At 36.7% G+C, this 20,420-nt stretch overlaps 1 protein-coding gene across 1 annotated transcript; it reads right to left on the bottom strand.

Annotated features, from left to right (window-relative positions):
• Nucleotides 1-19,689: 19,689 nt before the first annotated feature.
• On the bottom strand, nucleotides 19,690-20,151 carry LOC136797459 (DNA ligase 1-like). Its single transcript, XM_067054034.1, has one exon. The coding sequence runs from the start codon at nucleotides 20,149-20,151 to the stop codon at nucleotides 19,690-19,692; it is 462 nt and encodes a 153-aa protein (XP_066910135.1).
• Between the last annotated feature and the right edge of the window lie 269 nt (nucleotides 20,152-20,420).

Raw genomic sequence — 20,420 nt, forward strand, 5'->3', positions numbered from 1 at the left:
AAGGTGAACCCTATTTTTGTTTGTTAAATACATGATGTTAAATTTATGTTTTTCTCCGTGAAAAAATCGAAATTTTCAGCCGAAAATCTTTATGCACACTCCAAAAAGGCGAATTATAATACTGTAAAAAAAATCGCGACTTTTTATCTTTACCTCACCCAAGCCAAAAAATTTCCTGAATGGGATTTAAAAGAAAGGCCCTAAAGGACATTCGTCGAACATACTTGGCTTCAGACGGGAAATGGGTTTTGCAAAAAATCCTGGGATGAAAACCGGAATCGGTGGAGTCGATTTCGTATCACCTAAAGACCATTTTGACTGAATTTAAGCTTCAAAAATTAAAAGGGTATTAAACCATTTAAAATGACCTAATCTTTTCTGGATGTTCAGATGACAAAATCAGGGTTGCAAGTAAAATTTCTAAGTATAACTTATGCAAAATCACCCGTTAGTGTAACCAATAAGGGGCTTCTATTGATGTCAAATACATTAAAATCAGTCTTTATTTGACGTTCATAGTTGCCTTTTTTCAGGAATTTAGAATTTTAAAGGTCAACCCTATTTTTGTTTCTTGAACACATCATGTGAATCCCCCCTTCAATTTCGAATGTTTCGTTAGCTTTCTAGGAGTAACAGAAAACCGCCAAATCAACCTAGATTATTGTAATTTCCGAGCTTTAAAATTGCAAACTATAAGCTTTGACGTAACTCATTTTGAGGCCCTGGAAACTCCCAAACACCTTCCTAACCGTTCTAGCTGCAATAAGAAGTGTCTCTGTCTCTGGCCAAGACTCATCCAGTTTTCCAGGAGTCCCAGGAAACCGCAAATCAACTTGGCTTAGCGTAATTTCCGAGTTTTAAAATTATAAAATATAAGGGGACGGATTTCACGTGACGTGTTCAAGAAACAAAAATAGGGTTGACTTTTAAAATCTTAATTACTGAAAGAAAGGAACTATGAACGTCAAAGAAAGACTGATTATAATGAATTCGAGGTTATTAGAAAGAAGGCATCAATGAACCTTATTGGTTACACTAACGGGTTATTTTGCATATTTTGCATTTAAAGATTTTCCCTACAACCCTTATTTTGTCATTGGAACATACCAAAAAGATTATGTCATTTGAAATGGTTTATATACACGGACCGCCAGCGAGCCCCCGGGGACCTTGAAACTTAACGAATGGCTTCTTCTCCATTCTTTTAGTATGGCCCGACTCAGATCTGACCCGTAGACCCCATCAGATGTCAATTTACGCACCTGGAGAGTCTGTCCTTGGGGCACTGCGGCAAGAACTATTTTCTGATTTCGGACGATGTTCGACGAAACCAAAAAGCCTCCGAAGCCCCCATGAGCCTATTAGCGAAATTGCTCAACTCTGGACGGGCTCTGATCGATTCTTGATGACGGAAAGGAATCTCTGTCAGGTGTTACAAGTCTCACAAGGGCTTATGAGGCATTCGGGTTCCGTCGAACATCATCCAAAGTCGGAAAACCGTTCATGCTGTGGTTACCTGAGGAAAGCCTCTTAAGGTGTCTAGATGGGTTTTCCCATGGGGTCTACTGGACGGATTAGAGTCCAAGTCTTTAATTAGCATATTTTGATGGTGCTGAATCGATTTAGTTGGGTTACAAGTCACTTGGAAATGTGTCTTTTAGGACCCGGTTGGGCATGACAACGGGCCCCATGGGGTAGGAGCCGTTGGGGCCTAAGGTGTGGCACACGTTGCAGCCCAACAGAACATTAAGCAAGGTCTTTTGGCTTCAAGCGTAGCCTTATAGTTGAGAATTTGAAAAATTGGCAATTACGCTTTCTCGGGTCGTTTTGGCGATTTTCGGGGATTTCCGGAAGTCCCAGTGGAACTAAGTCAGACACAAATGAAGTAAGGTGAAGTAAGACTAGAGAAACGGGGAACAAGCCATCCAATTAGCTCCGACGTCCCCGGATGGATCGCTGGCAGCCCGTGAATATATATTCATTTAAAGGGACATAATCTTTTTGATATGCTCGTATGACAAAATAAGGGTTGGCAGAAAATTTATAAATTAAAAATATGTAAAATACCATTTAAATGTAGCGATTAAGAGGCTTCTATTTATTTCAAATTCATTAAAATCAGTCTTTATTTGACGATCAATGTTGTCTTTTTTTGAGGAATTTAGATTTTTATAGCCCAACCCTATTTTTGTTATTTGAACCCATCATGTTCAATCAATAATTTTCTCCATGAAAAAAATCAAAATATTCAGCCAAAATTCTATCTGCGCACGCCGAAAAGACCATTTACAATACTGTAAAGAAATCGCAACTTTTTATTTTTACTTCAAATCAAAAAAAATTTCCTAGATGAAAGGCTTAAAGGACTTTCGTCTAATATATTTGAACTGAGACAAAGTTTCGATTTTGCAAAAAAAATCCTAGCAGGAAAAGCAGAAAAGGTGGAGTTGATTCCCAATAACCTATAGACTATTTGGATAGTATTTGAGTGCTGATTTTCCGAGATTGCAAGAAAATTTTATGAGACTAGGTCAAATAGAGGGACTGCATCTCGACCGGTTAGCAAGTTGATTTGGATTTATTTTACAGAGCCTTATAACTGGGACACATCAAATTCCTTCCAAGAAAAGCCTGCTTTGGCTACGGTACTGCCTATCACCGGAACTGCGCAAATGCATAAAAAATCTGCTCTGTTCTTTAGGTCTTACAAAAACCTCTGAACGATATCCCAAGGCTCACAGGCGCTTTGGAGGCTTTTGGAATTCGTCAAAATTCGTCCGAAACTAGAAACCGGCAATTGCCTTGGTACCCAAAGGAGAGCCTCTTCAGGGTACCTAGATTTGCTTTCAGCGGGTTCTACGACCCGGTCCTGAGTCTAGCCATACTAGAGGAATAGAGAATACGCCATCCTATTGATTACAACATCCTCGGAGGCTCGCTGGAAGATTGCGTATTTATAAAAATTAAAAGTGACATACCCTTTTTGATATGTTCATATGACAAAATGAGGGTTCGAAGAAAAATTTCTCAAATTAAAATATCCGAAATACCAGTTAAGTGTAACGAATAAGCGGTTTCTATTAATTTTCAATAAACTAAAACCAGTCTTTATTTGATGTTCAAAGTTGCATTTTTCCAGGAATTTAGATTTTGAAAGGCAAACCCTATTTTTGTTATTTAAACACGTTCCTTTAAATTCGGATTTAAAAAAAAATTCCTGAAAAAAACTGCTCTTCCCGTGGTGCCCAAAGGAGCGCCTCACTTGGTCCCTAAAGATGTTTCTGGTGGGTCTACGGGCCAGATTAAAGTCAGGCCACACATGAAAAACGGAGACAAGCCATACGATTAGTTCCAAAGTCCTCGCTTGCTCGCTGGCAGCACGTGTATATATAACCACTTAAATTGACATAATTTTTTCTATATGTTCATACGACAAAATAAGGGTTGCAAGGAAATTTTCTAAATGCAAAATATGCAAAATACCAGTTAAGTGTGACCAATAAGGGGCTTCTGTTTGTTTTAAATTCATTAGAATCAGTCTTTATTTGACGTTTATAATTACCTTCTTTGCGGAATTTAGATTTTTAAAGGTGAACCCTATTTTTGTTTGTTACACACATTATGTTAAATTCATGTTTTTCTCCATGAAAAAATCGAAATTTTCAGCCGAAAATTTTTATGCACACTCCAAAAAGGCGATTTATAATACTGTAAAAAAAATGGCGACTTTTTATCTTTACCTCACCCAAGCTAAAAGAAAATTTCTTGGATGGGATTTAAAAGAAAGGCCCTAAAGGACATTCGTCGAACTACTTGGCTTGAGACGGGAAATCGGTTTTGCAAAAAATCCTGGGATGAAAACCAGAATCGGTGAAGTCGATTCCGTATCACCTAAAGACCATTTTGACAGAATTTAAGCTTCAAAAATTAAAAGGGTATTAAACCATTTAAAATGACCTAATCTTTTCTGGATGTTCATATGACAAAATCAGGGTTGCAAGTAAAATTTCTAAGTATAACTTATGCAAAATCACCCGTTAGTGTAACCAATAAGGGGCTTCTATTGATGTCAAATACATTAAAATCAGTCTTTATTTGACGTTCATACTTTGCCTTTAGAATTTTAAAGGTCAACCCTATTTTTGTTTCTTGAACACATCATGTGAATCCCCCCTTCAATTTTAAAAGTTTCGTTAGGTGGACGTTAGATGGATATTACATAGATGATCGATTGAAGTTATACGGGTGTTATATCAGTTATACGGATGTTATATCAATTAGACGTCTCTCTTAATAAGCATTCAAAATTCAAGACTCATCCAGCTTTCTAGGAGTAACGGAAAACCGCCAAATCAACCTAGATTATTGTAATTTCCAAGCGTTGAAATTGCAAACTATAAGCTTTGACGTACCTCATTTTGAAGCCCTGGAAACTCCCAAACACCTTCCTAACCGTTCTAGCTGCAATACAGAAGTGTCTCTGTCTCTGACCAAGACTCATCCAGCTTTCCAGGAGTCCCAGGAAACCGCAAATCAACTTGGCTTAGTGTAATTTCCGAGTTTTAAAATTATAAACTATAAGGGGACGGATTTCACGTGACGTGTTCAAGAAACAAAAATAGGGTTGACTTTTAAAATCTTAATACTGAAAGAAAGGAACTATGAACGTCAAACAAAGACTGATTTTAATGAATTCGAGGTTATTAGAAAGAAGGCAACAATGAACCTTATTATTTACACTAAAGGGTTATGTTGCATATTTTGCATTTAAAAATTTTCCCTACAACCCTTATTTTGTCATTAGGACATATCAAAAAGATTATGTCATTTGAAATGGTTTATATACACGGACTGCCAGCGAGCCCCCAACGACCTTGAAACTTATCGGATGGCTTCTTCTCCATTGTTTTAGTATGGCCCGACTCAAATCTGACCCGTAGACCCCATCAGATGTCAATTTACGCACATTGACAGTTTGTCCTATGGGCACTACGGCAAGAACTGTTTTCTGATTTCGGACGATGTTCGACGAAACCAAAAAGCCTCCAAAGCCCCCGTGAGCCTATTAGCGAAATTGCTCAACTCTGGACGGGCCCTGATGGATTCTTGATGACGGAAAGGAATCTCTGTCACGTGTCTCAACAAGGGCTTATGAGGCATTCGGACTCCCTCGAACATCATCCAAAGTCGGAAAACTGTTCTTGCTGTGGTTACCTGAGGAAAGCCTCTTAAGGTGTCTAGATGGGTTTTCCCATGGGGTCTACTGGACGGATTAGAGTACAAGTCTGTAATTAGCATATTTTTATGGTGCTGAATCGATTTAGTTGGGTTACAAGTCACTTGGAAATATGATTTGGTTGGAAAAGGGGCATTTAGTCCTTCAGAGGCGACATGACTTACGCAATAAGCCTTTATGTCTCTATTTGAGCCTTAGTTAATGCTATTTTGAGCTCTTCAACGGGACTGGGCTGACTCCAAATGATCCTAAACCTCGTGGGGCACTCCAAAGCAAAGGATTTGAACGGATTCATTCACATTAGATATTCAGTCGGGAGGCCTATAGGCTGCAAATGTGTCCTTATAGTTTACCTTTTAAAACTCGGAAATTTCGCTATCCCAGGACAATTTGGTGGTTTTTCGAGACCTCAGAAAGCTGGATGAGACTGGGTCGGAAACATAGACACTTCTGCTTTGCATGTCGACCGGAAAACGGGGTGTTTTGGAGTTTCCAGGACCTCAAAAATAAGTTGCGTCGGATCCCTTTTTATAATAGCCTGTTTTGGCCACGGTACTGCCTAACATCGGAATTTGGACGGGCTTTGCATGGTTCTTGAGGTCAGGCACTAACCTCAGGCATATAACCCAAGGCTCACGGGGGCTTCGGAGGCTTTCGATTTCCGTCGAAAATCTTCCGTGATTGGAAAATGGCTCTTTCAATGCCTTTTTGAGTTTGCTGGCAGGCCGATATTAAGAGACATTGATATCGGCCAAAAATGCCTTTTCCTGCGGTTTCTAGGACCCGGTTGGGCCCGACAACGGCCCCGCGGGGAAGGACTCGTTAAGGTCTAAGGTGTTGCACACATTTTTCCAAACAGAACATTATGGAAAGTTTTTTACCTGCAAACGTGGCCTTATGGTTTGAAATTCAAAAACTGGGGAACTACGCTTTCTCGGGTCGTTTTGGCGATTTTCCGGGAGTACTGGAAGTCCCGGTGGGGATGGGTCAGAAAAAAACACTTTTCATTTGTATTTGGACCGGTTAGGTAGTGGTTTGGGAGTTTCAAGGACCTAAAAACTGAGATATGTCAAAAGAACCTTGGAAAACGGCTCTTGCCATTGTACCATAAAGTTAGCCTCTCAGGGTGCCCGGACGGGCTAACGGTGGAGTCTACGTGCAAGATCCGAGTCGGGCAACACTAGAGGAATGAAAAACGAGCCATTCGGTTAGTTACAATGTCGTTCGCTGGTAGCCCGACATTGAAAGACGTTGATGGAAAAAAGCGGCTTTTCTTGCAGTTTTTAGGACCCTGTTGGGCCTGACAACGGGCCCCATGGGGTAGGAGCCGTTAGGGCCTAAGGTGTGGCACACTTTGCAGCCCAACAGATTATTAAGCAAGGTCTTTTGGCTTCAAACGTGGCCTTATAGTTGGGAATTTGAAAAATGGGCCATTACGCTTTCTCGGGTCGTTTTGGCGATTTTCGGGGTTTCGGGGATTTCCGGAAGTCCCGGTGGAACTAGGTCAGACACAAATGACACTTCTGCTTTGAATCTTCATCGTTTTGGGAAGAGGTTGGCAGTTTCCTGGGTCTAAAAACTGGGTTACGTCGAAAGAGCCTTTAAAATGATCAAAGTTATGTTCCTAACCCTAAATTTTTGTCACATGAACACAAAATAAACAAATAAACCATGAATCAATAAATCATGTTTATCTCCATGAATAATCAAAATTTTCGGCCGAAATTTTTTGTGCACCTTATTGAAAGGCCATTAATCATACTGTGAAAAAATCGCGACTTTTTGTTTTCACTTCGTCCCAGACAAAAAAAAAATTTCCTAGATGATATTTAAAACGAAGGCCATAGGAGAAGATCGTCAAACATACTTGGATTCAGGTCAAATTTAGGTACTTTTATCAAAAGTCATGGCATTTAAACGGCGATTGATGGAGTCGATTCCCCATCACTTAAAGATCATTTTGAGAGAATTTGGGCTTTTGAAAGTTAAAATTTTTTCATAGGCAGCCATTTTTAATTTCTATTTTGGCTAGGATTTGGATATATGTTCATGTGACAAGACATTTTTAAACCCTAAAATTGTCAATATTTAGAAGATCTAGGGGTAGGGTTGGCCCTAGTCCTCAAATCTACAGGTAATTTTCTATCAAGTGTCACAAATCCCATCCAAAATGGTTTCCATAATCAAAAGTTATGGACGGATAAAGGGTAACCCTATTTTTATTAATTTGTGTTCTTATAACAAAACCCGACCCGAAACTTTTAGCGTGGGCGGCCGTTATAAGATAGAGCTCAGCTGACTGGGCCAGAAAACAGGCAATCTGTTATCAGGTTACTCTTGAAACTCTGATCAGCGTAAAAGCTGATGTCAGATGTACGTCTTCCGTTACGTTCGAAAAGTAGATTCAATTTTTAGTATGTTCTTTAACCTTATATATGGAAATATATATATAGGGAATTTCCCTTTGTCCACTTCTTCTTTCAGTCTGCGCCACAATTAGTTTTATGGCGTGAGATGCTAGGCAATTCGATCTGCCTAGCCAGGGTGCAGTATGCAGTGCTGACGAGTCCTAATAAGGACGAAATGCATATGCTGCTCTGCCACCCAAATCTCCTGAAAGAAGATCTTCACATATATATGGAAATTCGAATAATCGAATATGCTAATTAAGAATGTTCTTCATATAAAGAATGAAAGTTCTTCTAAACAATCAAACTCAATTATTATCAGTTAGAGGTAAACCAAGTTATTGGCACTACTGTACTATAAAAAGTATATAAATAAATCATTATGGCTGAAGATTTGGAAAGGCAAGCTGCTGAAGCAGCTATCCAGCAACAAATACAAAGTAAATTCTCCCCTTGACACATTATTATTCTTTGTAACTCCAGTGTCACAAGGACTTGAATTTTGACAATTTTTTTTTATCATTCCATATATATGTGGATGTTGGAAACATTGATTATTTCTTTTCTTAAAAGACAAAGACAGTTGGAGAATTATTTTTCAAGATTCCATATTTGTAAGATCTTATGTTTTTACCATTCCTTTGAAATTTTAAAGCTGTTGTGTCTGTTGGGTAGAAAACAGGCTTTCCCCGATTTGATTAATTATAACTTATTAATTTTTTTTCAAGGAGAACGAGATCGCACCGCCAAAAGAAAGGAGCAGCTACAGGAAGAAGCGGCAAACGAGCAAATGCGTAAGTATTAATTTGCCTATTGCCACATAAATGTTTTTGGTTAACAAATGAGAAAAGTATTTAACCGGTTTTACTAAGCCTTGCTGTCTATGACAGAAGGATTTGGTATGATCTCATTTCCAGGTTTCTGTAGCCTAAAAAGGAAAATCCTTAGCTTTGTTTCTGTCATGTCAATTATTAAGCATTTAAATATAATATTGTGATAGTAGACCTTATGTTACATTTTATTGCAAGAGTTTTTGTTCAATATAACATTTTTTATGTATGAAAAAGTATTTGTTTAAATTTACAGCATTGTGGCTCAATGAATATCAAACCACAAAACACAAAAACAACAACAACAACCACTCAAGGAGCAGTCATCATCAGCTCCAAAGGGATGAAGAGAGGGAGTTGATGAAGTTTGGCATGTGGGTCCACAGTGGGGGGGGGGTATCACACAGAAGCAGAAAATAGGGTGGCAGAAAGTATGTTATTCTTTCGTAATTTTCAAATGACTGATGAAAAAGCTTGTTTTTGATGAATCTAAATTGATTATATTAAAGTAATTTTTGACATGCTCCTTCCCTGTTTTTGACTTTGAAACCAAAATGCAAATACATATAGGGCAGCATTGAGTAAACAATCACAATTACAATATGTAATTTTTTTCTCAATAGCATGTGCATTTCAGCGCAATGCCAAGGCGAAGAAGGCAAATCATCGCCATCCAACAACAATGCTAGAGTTTGGCAATTGGTGTGCCTGTGGTGGCTTGTTTCTTGATGTGCCAAGGAGCAGCAGCTGAAGAGACCGCAAAAGAAAAAGGTAAATTGACATAAACAAAACGTATCTTACTACCTACACTATATTATGTAAATGTTGTATTAGGAAGATGAAAAGCTCATTCCTACATATCTTATCAAACAATTTAACCATAGTGTAGAGGTGTCGGCGTTGCAATAAAATATCCTGATTTCGTTGATCTTTATTTCAACATCATCTACTTGATTTACGTTATGGTTTTCTTGAATTGTTGTTCTCCGATTGATTTCGTTTGAGCAAGATTCTTGGCGAATAATACATTCTTCGTGTTGGTCTTCTTTGTTTGGGATCTGATCTTGACCTTGATGATGTCGAATCTGTTTTTTGAGTCCTCTCGAACTCTCCATTTATAGATATCAGAGTTATCATTCTCACTTCTAGTTTTAGCTTTGAACGATAGTTCCCTTACGTTCTTTCTTTCATCTGGTGTTAGATCTTCAGTTATACTCGTTGTTTTGTATGGAATAGGTAAGTTAAATTGTGAAATAAGTAATATCGCAAGCAAAATCAATAAAAATTTTAATAAATCAAATCTTGGGACATTTAATACATTAAAAGTTTGAAGCTGGCAGCCGAAAAGCATGATCAAATAAAAAAAAGAAATCTCTACAACGTTTGACTCTAACCCTCCCCGGGTGTATTATCTTTTAACCATATTTGGATCTGTGACATAATTTTTTGTTAAGGCTGGACTGACCAACCCACCTCCTAAATCTAGGGTCCGGTGACGGTAACCTGATAGCAGCTGTGGAGTTTTCTACGCAACACACAGTCTGTGCCACTAACCTGATCGGGAAGATTCTTCCGAAATTGGAAGAAACTTCCCGAACGGGAAGAACTTAGGCGAATTTTTTCTTCCTGATTGGGAAGATTCTTTCTCTTTGGGAAGATGAAAAATGACTGAATCTTCGGCGAAACTGTACGATGACCGACGAAAGTTGAAACATTTTGGAGCTGATAAAGCATAAAATTTTAAGATTTTTCAACAAAAGAAAAATAAACTTTACCGTGGAAATTTGGTTCAATTTTGAAAAAACTGTGTTAACTTCCCAAACGGGAAGTTTCAACGCGATCGAAAAGTCCTAGGTAAGTAAAAAAGCGGGAAGATCTTCCCGTTCGGGAGTCAAGTTAATTTCCCGTTCAGGAAGGTTTTTCCCATTTCGGAAGAATCTTCCCATTTTGGAAGAATCTTCCCGATCGAGTTAGTGGCACAGACTGACACACTGGAGCTCTAAAGATCGCTGAAAACTAACATCCTAGGAAAATGGCCTTATCTCTACAGAAATTTTGAGTCAATTGTCTAGTGCCGAAGACTTAAAAATTGTAATGGCGCTCCATGAAAAGTGCGTTTTATAGATAGGAATTAAAATTATGTCTCACAATGCTTTGCGAGTAGAAAAGTTTCAAATGTGAGGCGGAAGGTGAAAATGGATGTTTGTTATTGTTTTACAAGCCGTATATGTATAAAAGTTGCGAAGCGATCGAGGTAGGTCACTAAATTCGCAAGTTGCAAGCAAAAAGATAGAAAGTATTGAATGAGCCCGATAAGTTCTTTTTCTAACGTTATAGGCAGGGGTCTCACCAAACAAAAATGATTCATACCTTATTACATGAATACTAGCCGGTACCCGGCGTCGCACGCCGGTTAAGCTGTAACTGAACGCAATAAAAGTCCTTTGGATGTAGACGAATTTTTTGTTTAAGTCAAAAGTTATCAGGAAGAGAATCGTTTACTGTACCAGTGTCGTCTGAAACAACTCTGAATATGCCGTCCAGTTGAAATGACAATTCTTCAGGAAAAAGTGGGAAGTCACAAAGAATAGTGCAACTCTTTGTTTTTATCAGACAAAAAATAAGACAATTCTAAGTTGCTTTTTTAAACCCTTGTCATAACTGGCTGCGTTTAGACCAGCCTGGCATTTTGTAAATTGTTCGGTTTGTCAAATGCCTAATGATGCCAGCGTGTTGGCATTTCGTTGGCATTTGAAATGCCATTTTGAGCAAAGGAATCCCCTTTTCTGGCATTTCAAATCAAACAAAGAAACCAAAACAAAGAGAAAAAATGACATTTTTGATTTTTTAAAGTATTTGCACGTTTTTTATTCAGTTCTTTCTATAGATTGTAAAATTTGCAACATTTGCCATAGCCTAGCCCTACGGCAAAAAGTTTCAGTCTTAATGACTGCAGTTTTTGAAAGATTCCATGCTTTTCATTGTTTGATCTGTCAAAGTTGAACTTGAGGGAATCACCTTTTCAGTAATGACTCTAAAAATTCCTTAAATGCCATGACAGAAAATACAATGGAAAAGCTATTAAAATCGAATCCCTCATGAGCAAATGCCAAACTACAAATGCCAGTTGGTCTAAACGCAGCCACTTTTCAAATTTAAACATGTAAAATGACGTACACACTTTTTGACAGTAACGACAACTTGAATGTTTTTATATGAAGAAAGAGGTTGACTAATTTTCTCTTTTTGCTTTTTATCGCCTTTTGAATGCTGTCGTTGTTTGGTTTGACAAACTTTTTGACTGTTATGTTTTGATTTACATTTGAATTATTCTTTTCTACAAAAGGAATTTGTTTTGAAAAGAATTCGAATGTCATTAATAAATACGATCGTTAATTACATTCGAAAAGAATTTAAACAAAAGAAATGAGAAAAACAAAAAACGGGCATGCCTAGGCAGAAATTAAAATTACTAAATATAGACGGGCCTTAAATTTCAAAACAAAGGCTGAATAAAGTCTAAACCAGGCTCTATCCGATCTGTCAATCAAAACAAACTTACCGAGAACAAAACATTGCTTGCGAAATCGAAAGTGACACACAGACAGAAAACAGAAAACAAAATGACATACGCGTTATACTATTAATATATAGATAAGTATGGAATTTAACGGCCTTGAAATTAACATGAAATTTCTCAATTCGTGTTAATTCACTTAATTACACGTCTCCTAATACTCTCATGTAAGGTAAGTAAAAAAAATTCGAAGAAAATTTCAAAATCGCGTCTTTTGTTCGGGAAAGCTTTTCCACCTAAACCTAAAAAGTAAATTATTTTCAATTTTGGTTTTTATTTTGACTCATTTTACTTCCGGTTTTAAATTCCTCGTGTTCGAAAATCGAACTTTCTAATCTTTCGAATTTCGAATGTTTAAATAAAAACAAACATTCGAATCCCCCCTGCCATAAATAGTTTTTTATTTGTTAGAATCCCAGGGTAGACAGTCTTTCCTCAGTAAATGATTGGTGACTCGATGATAGTATTCGTGGTTTCGAAGATTTTTACATGTGAATGTTGATATCAAATCTAGTCTTTATTTTAGAGTCCCTTGCATACAACCAAAACCCAATCAAAACAAAAGAATCCTCCGGGTCAAGCACTATCCGGTTTAAACACCAGTCGGTCTATTGAGACAGGGATGTGAAATACTGTACTGAGGAATTTAATCTTTAATAACCATGCCCAGTTACGAGTTAGAAATATTGTATCAAGTTACATCATTATTCATACACAAAAATTTAAAAGTTTAGGTTCTATAATTATAATAAATCTATTAGTGGTATAAAATCCTAAAGATAAATATAAAGAAAAACCAGAGAAAAAGAACTAAAATTTAAGAAGATTTTCCAAAGTGGTGAAGCCTGTAGGGTTTTTAATCTTAAATCTGCTGGAAACAAATGTTTGACAGTCTTACCATTGATTTAGGAGCAAACTCTTCACATTAAAATAATTTTACCAGCTGTAGCACAGAAATTTAAAACAGTTAAAAGTACATCATAAATATCCATAATATCATGTTTTGATGATAACTGTCAAGATTTGTTCATGGACACATATTTCGATATTTTACAAGTCATTTCCATTTCCAGCAATTTCTAAAATCCTTTTACAATCATATGTTTCCTCAATATTTACTTTATCCTGGCCATCAAATGCATATTTATAACAGCAAGCAACCAGAGCCCACATATTTTCGAGCAGCCAAGTCAAGATTTCAAGAACAACGACAAACAATCAGTTCTCTTTTCCACTGAATAAGAAGAGGGATAAATTCTTCCAGATATCCATAACTTGAATATGTTCGTCCCCATTTCAAAGCATGCAAAAAGGCCAAGTTCATGTTCTTGCTCACTCTCTTATAGTTATATTCGCTTTGCAAAAAAGGTTTTTTCACCACGTATGCAGGTCATTTTTCAGCTTTCCTTTTCAAGAAAATGACACAACAACTCTGTTGAGCCTGTCTTGTCAATGAAACCAGACGAAACAGTAAAAATTTCCATCTTCTTTCTTCTGGTCTTTCTCTTTGCTACAGTTTCAGCTTTTTCTTTTCAACCAACATCTTACACCTCTTCAACTTTTTCAAAACATTCAACGTTTCATTTTTATTTCTCACAAAAAAGTAAACATTCGAAATTGGAAAGATTCGAAGGTTCGAAAGTGTCTGTGTTTTCAATGCTCGAGTCAATGCAGCGACTTCTTAAAAGGGAGCACCATGAGAGCAGAGAGAGAGTTTAAGTTTTTTGAACGCTTCGACCGCGCGCTGGTTTTCCGAACCAATCAGCTTTCTGATATTTGAACGCTTCGACCGCGCTCTGGTTTTCCGAACCAATCAGCTTTCTGATATGGAGCGGGAGTAAAGAAGTTAATAATGTACGGGAACGACGGAATATCTTTTATGGAAGTTGCCCTGACTTGGAGATTTTCGGCGCTGTAGAGTGGTTCTTTTTCTCGACGAAGCCATCCTATATACAATCTACCAGTCCGATATTGTAACGCCTCTTACCTGGACGAAAACAACCGGGATCTGAATACTTAACCCACATTTAACAGATAGGAACTAAATTTTCGTTTTCGTCTTGCGCTCCCCTGGGTATATAGAATTTAAAGGTACATGCACACTATAGCAAAACTGCTTCGCTCATGTATATTCGCTTCGCAAAAACTCAAGTTTTTTTGGTTTTTATACTTTATAAACCTCATAAAAGTATTCAGTAATGGTTTGTATTCATTTTCTATAGCTTCGGTTTTCTTCTACTGATAATATAAAGATGTTGCTCCCGTGACAATTGATGTGATTTCTCAACTTTTGAACATTTCTTTATAAATTGTAGATACTTTTTCATATGCTTATGTATTTTTTACTGTACTGACGATGACGATAGTCGAAAAGCTTTTACAATAAATTGAACAAAAATTTTTGTTTTCTTGATTTTTATCGAACATAAAGATGTTTGTTTATGATTTTTTTCTCTTTTTAAGTGACATTTGTATATGATGTTATTATACTTTGTTTTCTCTTGTGTGACCAGTTTAAAGCAAAAAAAGATTCTTTTTTGAGCATATTCATCCATAGAAGAACCTTGTTTGTGAAGTACTATAATATTTTGCATGCTTCTTTTCCAAAAAAGTTCTGAATTTGCTTTGAGAGAACTTGACATATCTCCCGACTCAAAAGTTGTCGGCCATGACACCCTTCCCTGTCAACATTGCACTCGGACCTGTTCCTCTTAAATAAAATTCTGTGAGGTCCACAAACAGGCGCGCGACCATATTTTTCAGATTGTAAAATTTTGCCCACGTCTTTAGAGCTTCAGCGTACTGGGCCAGAAAATACACAATCTGTTTTCAGGTTAAGTGACGGCAAACCAACAACTTTTTAAGCCGAGCCTAAAGTCAAAAGTTAATAGAAAGAGCATCATTTACTGCGTCTGAAACGAATCTGCAGGTAGTTATTATTTGCTCCGCTCGCGTTAAATATGCCATCCAGTTGAAATGACAATTCTTCAGGAAAGAGTGGGAAACTCACAATAAATAATGCAACTCTTTGTTTTCATCAAATTGAAAAAAATAAGACAATTCTAAGTTGCTTTTTTAAAGCCCTGTCATAACTTTTAGAACACCTGTAACCGTAACGACGGCTTGAATGTTTTTATTGGAAGAAAGAGGTGAACTAATTTTTTCTCGTGCTTTTTATCGCCCTTTGAATGCTATTTTGTTCGACAAACTTTTGAATTTTTATGTTTTGATTTACTTTACATTTGAAATGTTCTTTTCTATGAAATGAATTTTTGGTTTGAAAAGAATTCGAATGTCATTAATAAATACGATCGTTAATTACATTCAAAAAGATTTAAAACAAAAAAAAGGAGAAAAACAAAGGTGCGGGGCAACCCTGGGCAGATATTAAAATTACTAAATGTAGATGGACCTTAAATTTCAAAAGAAAGGCTGAATGAAGTCTAAACCAAGCTCTATCCCATCTGTCAATCGAAACAAGCTTATCGAGAACAAACAAATTGCTTGCAAAAACGAAAGTGACACAGAAACAGAAAACAGACATGAAGAAAGCAATGCAGAGCTGTTATTGGAGGCCAAAAACTACCTTTTCAAAATAAAAAGTTTAACAACTTAACCCAAAACTAGCAATGCAAATCAATCCGAAGAAAAAATATATGCGACAAAATCAATATTAAAGATCATCGATGGATAGTTCAAAACAAATGCTCGAATACTACCACACTCTTTCACACTGCGATCTTTAGAGTAATGTTTAAAAATCGGGGAAATCGAAAGTCAATTTTTGTAATAAGTGCTGTTTAGTTTCCAAAAAAAACCCAATTCTTCGGGTCAATAAGACCTTTATGTGTACAATTTGAACACAAAAACTTGTTTTAATGAAGGTTCTTCAGAATCGGGTAATTTTGGAAATGTTTGATTTAAGCTCCCTCAAAATCCCGCCATATCCCGCGTAAGCTCCCTCAAAATCGGAATTGGAATAACTCCCGATCAAGAAGGAGTAGAGCTATGAAATTTTCACTGGATGTCCGTGTAATTGTTCTGTATCAGATAAAGATAAAACTCTATCTTTAAACTTTATTGATTTTTCTTCACAACCAAAACTGAGCATTTTTTGAATCCGATAAATCCGATTAAAGATCGCCGTGTCACAAGCTCTAAAGACTTTCAAAACTACTAAAAAACACATCAAAACATCAACCATATGTAGCCATTTTGATCCTAAACGAATCTGTGTTTTCATTTTCATTAGTTTTCCTTTTTTCTGCAGAGTTATCTTTTTCCATAAACTATGCGCGCGCATCGAAATTATCAAAATGCAAGCGAAAGTACTGCTAAGTAATACGCCGAAAGCTGGCCAATCAGGCCGAACCTGCATTGCAGGGAAAAATCTCCCTGCAGGCGAGTTACCTGGGCCAAGCGTTAAACAAGCAGCAAAAATATCATAAACAAGCAGCAAAAATATCATAAACTAGACTGTGAAAAATGTTTAACGCTTGGATTTCCAGGCTACTAAAGAGATAAAAAAAGATGCAAAGTCGAAAGGGTTGGCCTATAGCCCGGTTCGGCGTGCCGTATCCGAGTGACCTTACGACTACAAGAGGAGAAGGAAATGACAAATTTGTACAATAAACACATTTTATATCTGAAGAAGCTAATTCAGCTAATTTCAGAAAACACCAAAACTTTTCCCACATCATATGCCAACAATCAAATAGCCTGGAGATCTATGCTATGATTTCTTATTCTATATATTGATGGTGAAATCTAAATATACATCAGATTATGAAAATGCAGGACGGATCCCTTGTCTAACAATCAAATGAAAAAGACAAAAAGACAATAGACAAAACAAACAAAATTTCACTAGCGACACATTCGTAGAACAATTTAAAACAAAATTTAGCGAATAGGAACCCAATATTTAAAATGAAAAGAGATCTAAATTGTAAGAAAATGGAAAAAGTACCGTAAATCCTTGAATAAGCCCCCTGCTTGAATAAGCAACCCACTCAAATAAGCTTTTAGTTAAAATAATATTATAAGCGCCCCACTCGTATAAGCGTCCCCCTCCAGGGAGGGGCACTTATTTGAATATTGTTATTGATTGAATAAGATATTAAGTAGATGCTTGTGTCTTAAAAAGAAAGAAAGCGATTAAGAATAACATGATAGAAATTGTCAATTTCTTTCATTCATCCTTTATTGAAAAATCAATCCTTTGAAACAGTTAAGTTTAAGCAGATTCCGAATTTGTTGGTATACGAATTTCTGAAATAAAAAAATTAGCACCCCACTCAAATAAGCGCCCCCCTTAGAGCCTGGAAAATTAAATAAGTGCCCAGGCGCTTATTCAAGGATTTACGGCTATTTACAGTATGGAAAGATGAAGACTAAAGTCTGAGATCAGGTGCTGTGCCTAGAGTAAGCATCCCCTGCCATCCACCAATCACCCCTCATCTTCCTGAAACAAAAAGAGTAATGTTGAACTGACACTATCCAGAAGTGATGATAGATATAAATGAAAGAAAGCAAAAAATAGAAAACGATGAAAGTACATGAGTCGGCCTAGAACCCGGTGCGGAATCCCGCTTTCGAGCGACCGTACTTTTTTTTTTTTTTTTTTTTTTTTTTTAATTGTACTATCCACCATCCGCAGTGGGTTAAATATACAATGTATCTTTAACTAGTACTTTCGGTGATCACACGTGCTAAAACCCCCTCCAAAATTGTGGAATTGAAAAAATAATAAAAAAACTGAAAATTAAAGATTGGAATATAGACAAAGATGCAACGTGACTAAAAGACCCGATAATTTGCAATTCTAAAACGTGGATCACCTACTTGTATATAATATGTTCATAATTCTGCAAAAAAGTCTTAACTTTTAAACATATATTTTTTAAATTTTCAATATTTTCATCCCCTATGTCAGCTACTACGTTTGTACACCCGTAGTCGTAATTAGCTAAATGTTCCGTAGTGAGTACATCGTCGCAAACCGGACATTTACTTGTAATTGTTTTTTTGCCTTTAAAATTTTCACCTATTTCTATCATATTCAATCTCGCGTCCATTATCAATTTCGAGTCGGCTTTACTAAGTTTTGTCACGTAATCTTTCTCGTTCCAGTCTTTTTAAGAATCGTACTTTGGTTTTTTTCGCTTGATTTTACTCTTTCGTTTAGCAGTTATCATTCTTCTGATTGTCGTTGCTTTTCCATTTCGTTTTTGTTGATACTCCTCTCCTACCTCTATTTCGTCCATCTGGAAGTCTTTTAACACTTTTTTCACTTCTCCCCACCACCAGTTGTTTTCCTTTCCTGAGTTTTATTTGCTCTTTCAGGATTCTTCTGGCAATTCGATTTTCGTCCGAATTCATTAGATCATCGATAGAGTGTTAGCTTTTTAACTTTTATTTGAATTTCAACTGTTGGGATTCCTACTTCGCTCAGAAAACCTTCGTATGGCGTACATCTCTGTATTTCGTAAATTTTAAACAGAGCATCCTTTTGAATTCTCTCTAGGTCTCCCATTTCTTGTTTTGTGGTATGTGTCCAAGTCTCCGTACCGTAAGTTATTACTGGCAGAAGCATGGACTTGATTAACTTTATCGCTACTGTGTTGTGTAGTTTCCCTGCGGTGTATGACAACCTTTTTATTTTTATTACTACTCCTCCGACTTTGTTTCTTTTGTTATTTATTGTATCGTCGTAGTTACCTTTTTTGTTAACATATTCGCCAAGGTATTTATACGTTTCACATTTTTCAATCTTTCCCCTTTTTACTCGCATATTCAAATCATTGGTTTCTCTTTTGGAACCAATTTTTAAATACTGACTTTTTTCGTTATTAAAAGTCATCTTCTTAAGTTTTTCTATTTTTGTGCAATTTTTGACCACCTGCATTACATCTTCTTTTCCTCCTGCTCCGCATATGTCGTCAACGTATACTAAAGGCTCTAGGTTGATCCCTTCGTACTGGTACGTCACCTTCTCTCCTAACTTGTTGATCTTTTCGGTCGCTAGTGAACACAAAGTAGGACCCCATATTGTCCCTTGTCTAACCACCTCTTCCACCTCAATTTCTTCTGTTTTTCCCATGGGAGTTTCAATTGTAATCTGACATAATTTATTCATTTTATATATCATTATTACCTCCCATGGATTCATCCCCGTCGTCTTCCATAGCTCGATTATTGAATCCTTTAGCCATAGTTTGTCAAAACACTTTTCTAAGTCTCCGAAAAATATAAACAGATCTTTCTTTTTGGTTTTAAAGTCATCTATCATGCTTCTTAATGTAAACAAATGGTCAGCTATTCCTCTTCTTTTTGTCCCCCCGCATTGGAACTCTGAAATGTTTCTTTCGATCAATTCTTTATTTCTATTGAAGAGAATCCTCTCAAATAGTTTACTTACGATATTTGTGATGAATATCCCTCTTTGCTTTTTCATTTCGGCTCGTTTACCTTTGTTTTTGTAGATTGACTTGATTTTCATCCTCTTCCATTTATTTGGGATTTCTCCCGTTTGTAGAATTTCATTTAACAAGTAGGGCAGGCTCTCTACTAGGTCATCGCCGCCGTAGATGATGTATTCCGCCTTCATCCCTCCTATGTCAGCTGCTTTTTGTTTTTTCAACATTTTTTTGCTTTTCGCAATTCTTTCTTCTCTATTTTCTCGGTACTTTTCGCTGCTAATTTTGATGCATTTTTTAGCAGCCTGAAATTTCTTTCAACTTCCCGCTCTTGTTGACTTTCTTCTTCATTTTCAGCATTTGGCGTTTTGAGTAGTTTTTTGTAGTGTTGTTTGTACACTTCTCGAACTTCCTTCTCTGTTACTTTCAGCTCACCTTCACTCGAAAGCATTGCTACTTTCGAGTCCTCTCCTTTGTTTGGTGGATTTATTACCTTCCAGAATCCTGGACTGTTGACACCGCCTTTCTCTTCGATTTCGCTTGCGATTTTGTTTGATTTCTCTACCTGTTCTTTATTTATCATCTCTTCAATTTCGTTGTTTAACTTCTTGAGTTCGATTTCTGTTGGTTCTTTGTTTTTTGACATTCTCATCTCTTTCCGTTTATTTCTTCGTTCTCTCATTTTTAGTTTTAAGTTTTTGCTTATTCCGGTAAATCGGTTTCTTGTTATCTTAGTAAAACATTTCTTTGCGCATTGTTTTACTTTCTTCTCCCACTTTTTGTACTTTTGGTTCATCTGGGTTTCTTCGGTTGCAATTTCTCTTAGTTCTCGTTTGTTTGTGATCTTGTAATAATTCGTTATATTTTCCTGGCTGAAATTTGTTCGTTTTCTTTCTTCGCTGCTTGTTGTTTTTTCATACTCACTCCATTTCATTTCTGCAATGTAAGTCA

The sequence above is a fragment of the Clytia hemisphaerica genome, unplaced genomic scaffold (genome assembly GCF_902728285.1).
Source record: "Clytia hemisphaerica strain Z4C2 unplaced genomic scaffold, Clytia hemisphaerica genome assembly, whole genome shotgun sequence".
Taxonomy (NCBI): domain Eukaryota; kingdom Metazoa; phylum Cnidaria; class Hydrozoa; order Leptothecata; family Clytiidae; genus Clytia; species Clytia hemisphaerica.

Bases quoted from the DNA above. Each gene is read 5' to 3' on its own strand.
- LOC136797459 (XM_067054034.1), bottom strand. From the start codon at position 20,151: ATGAGAGAACGAAGAAATAAACGGAAAGAGATGAGAATGTCAAAAAAC.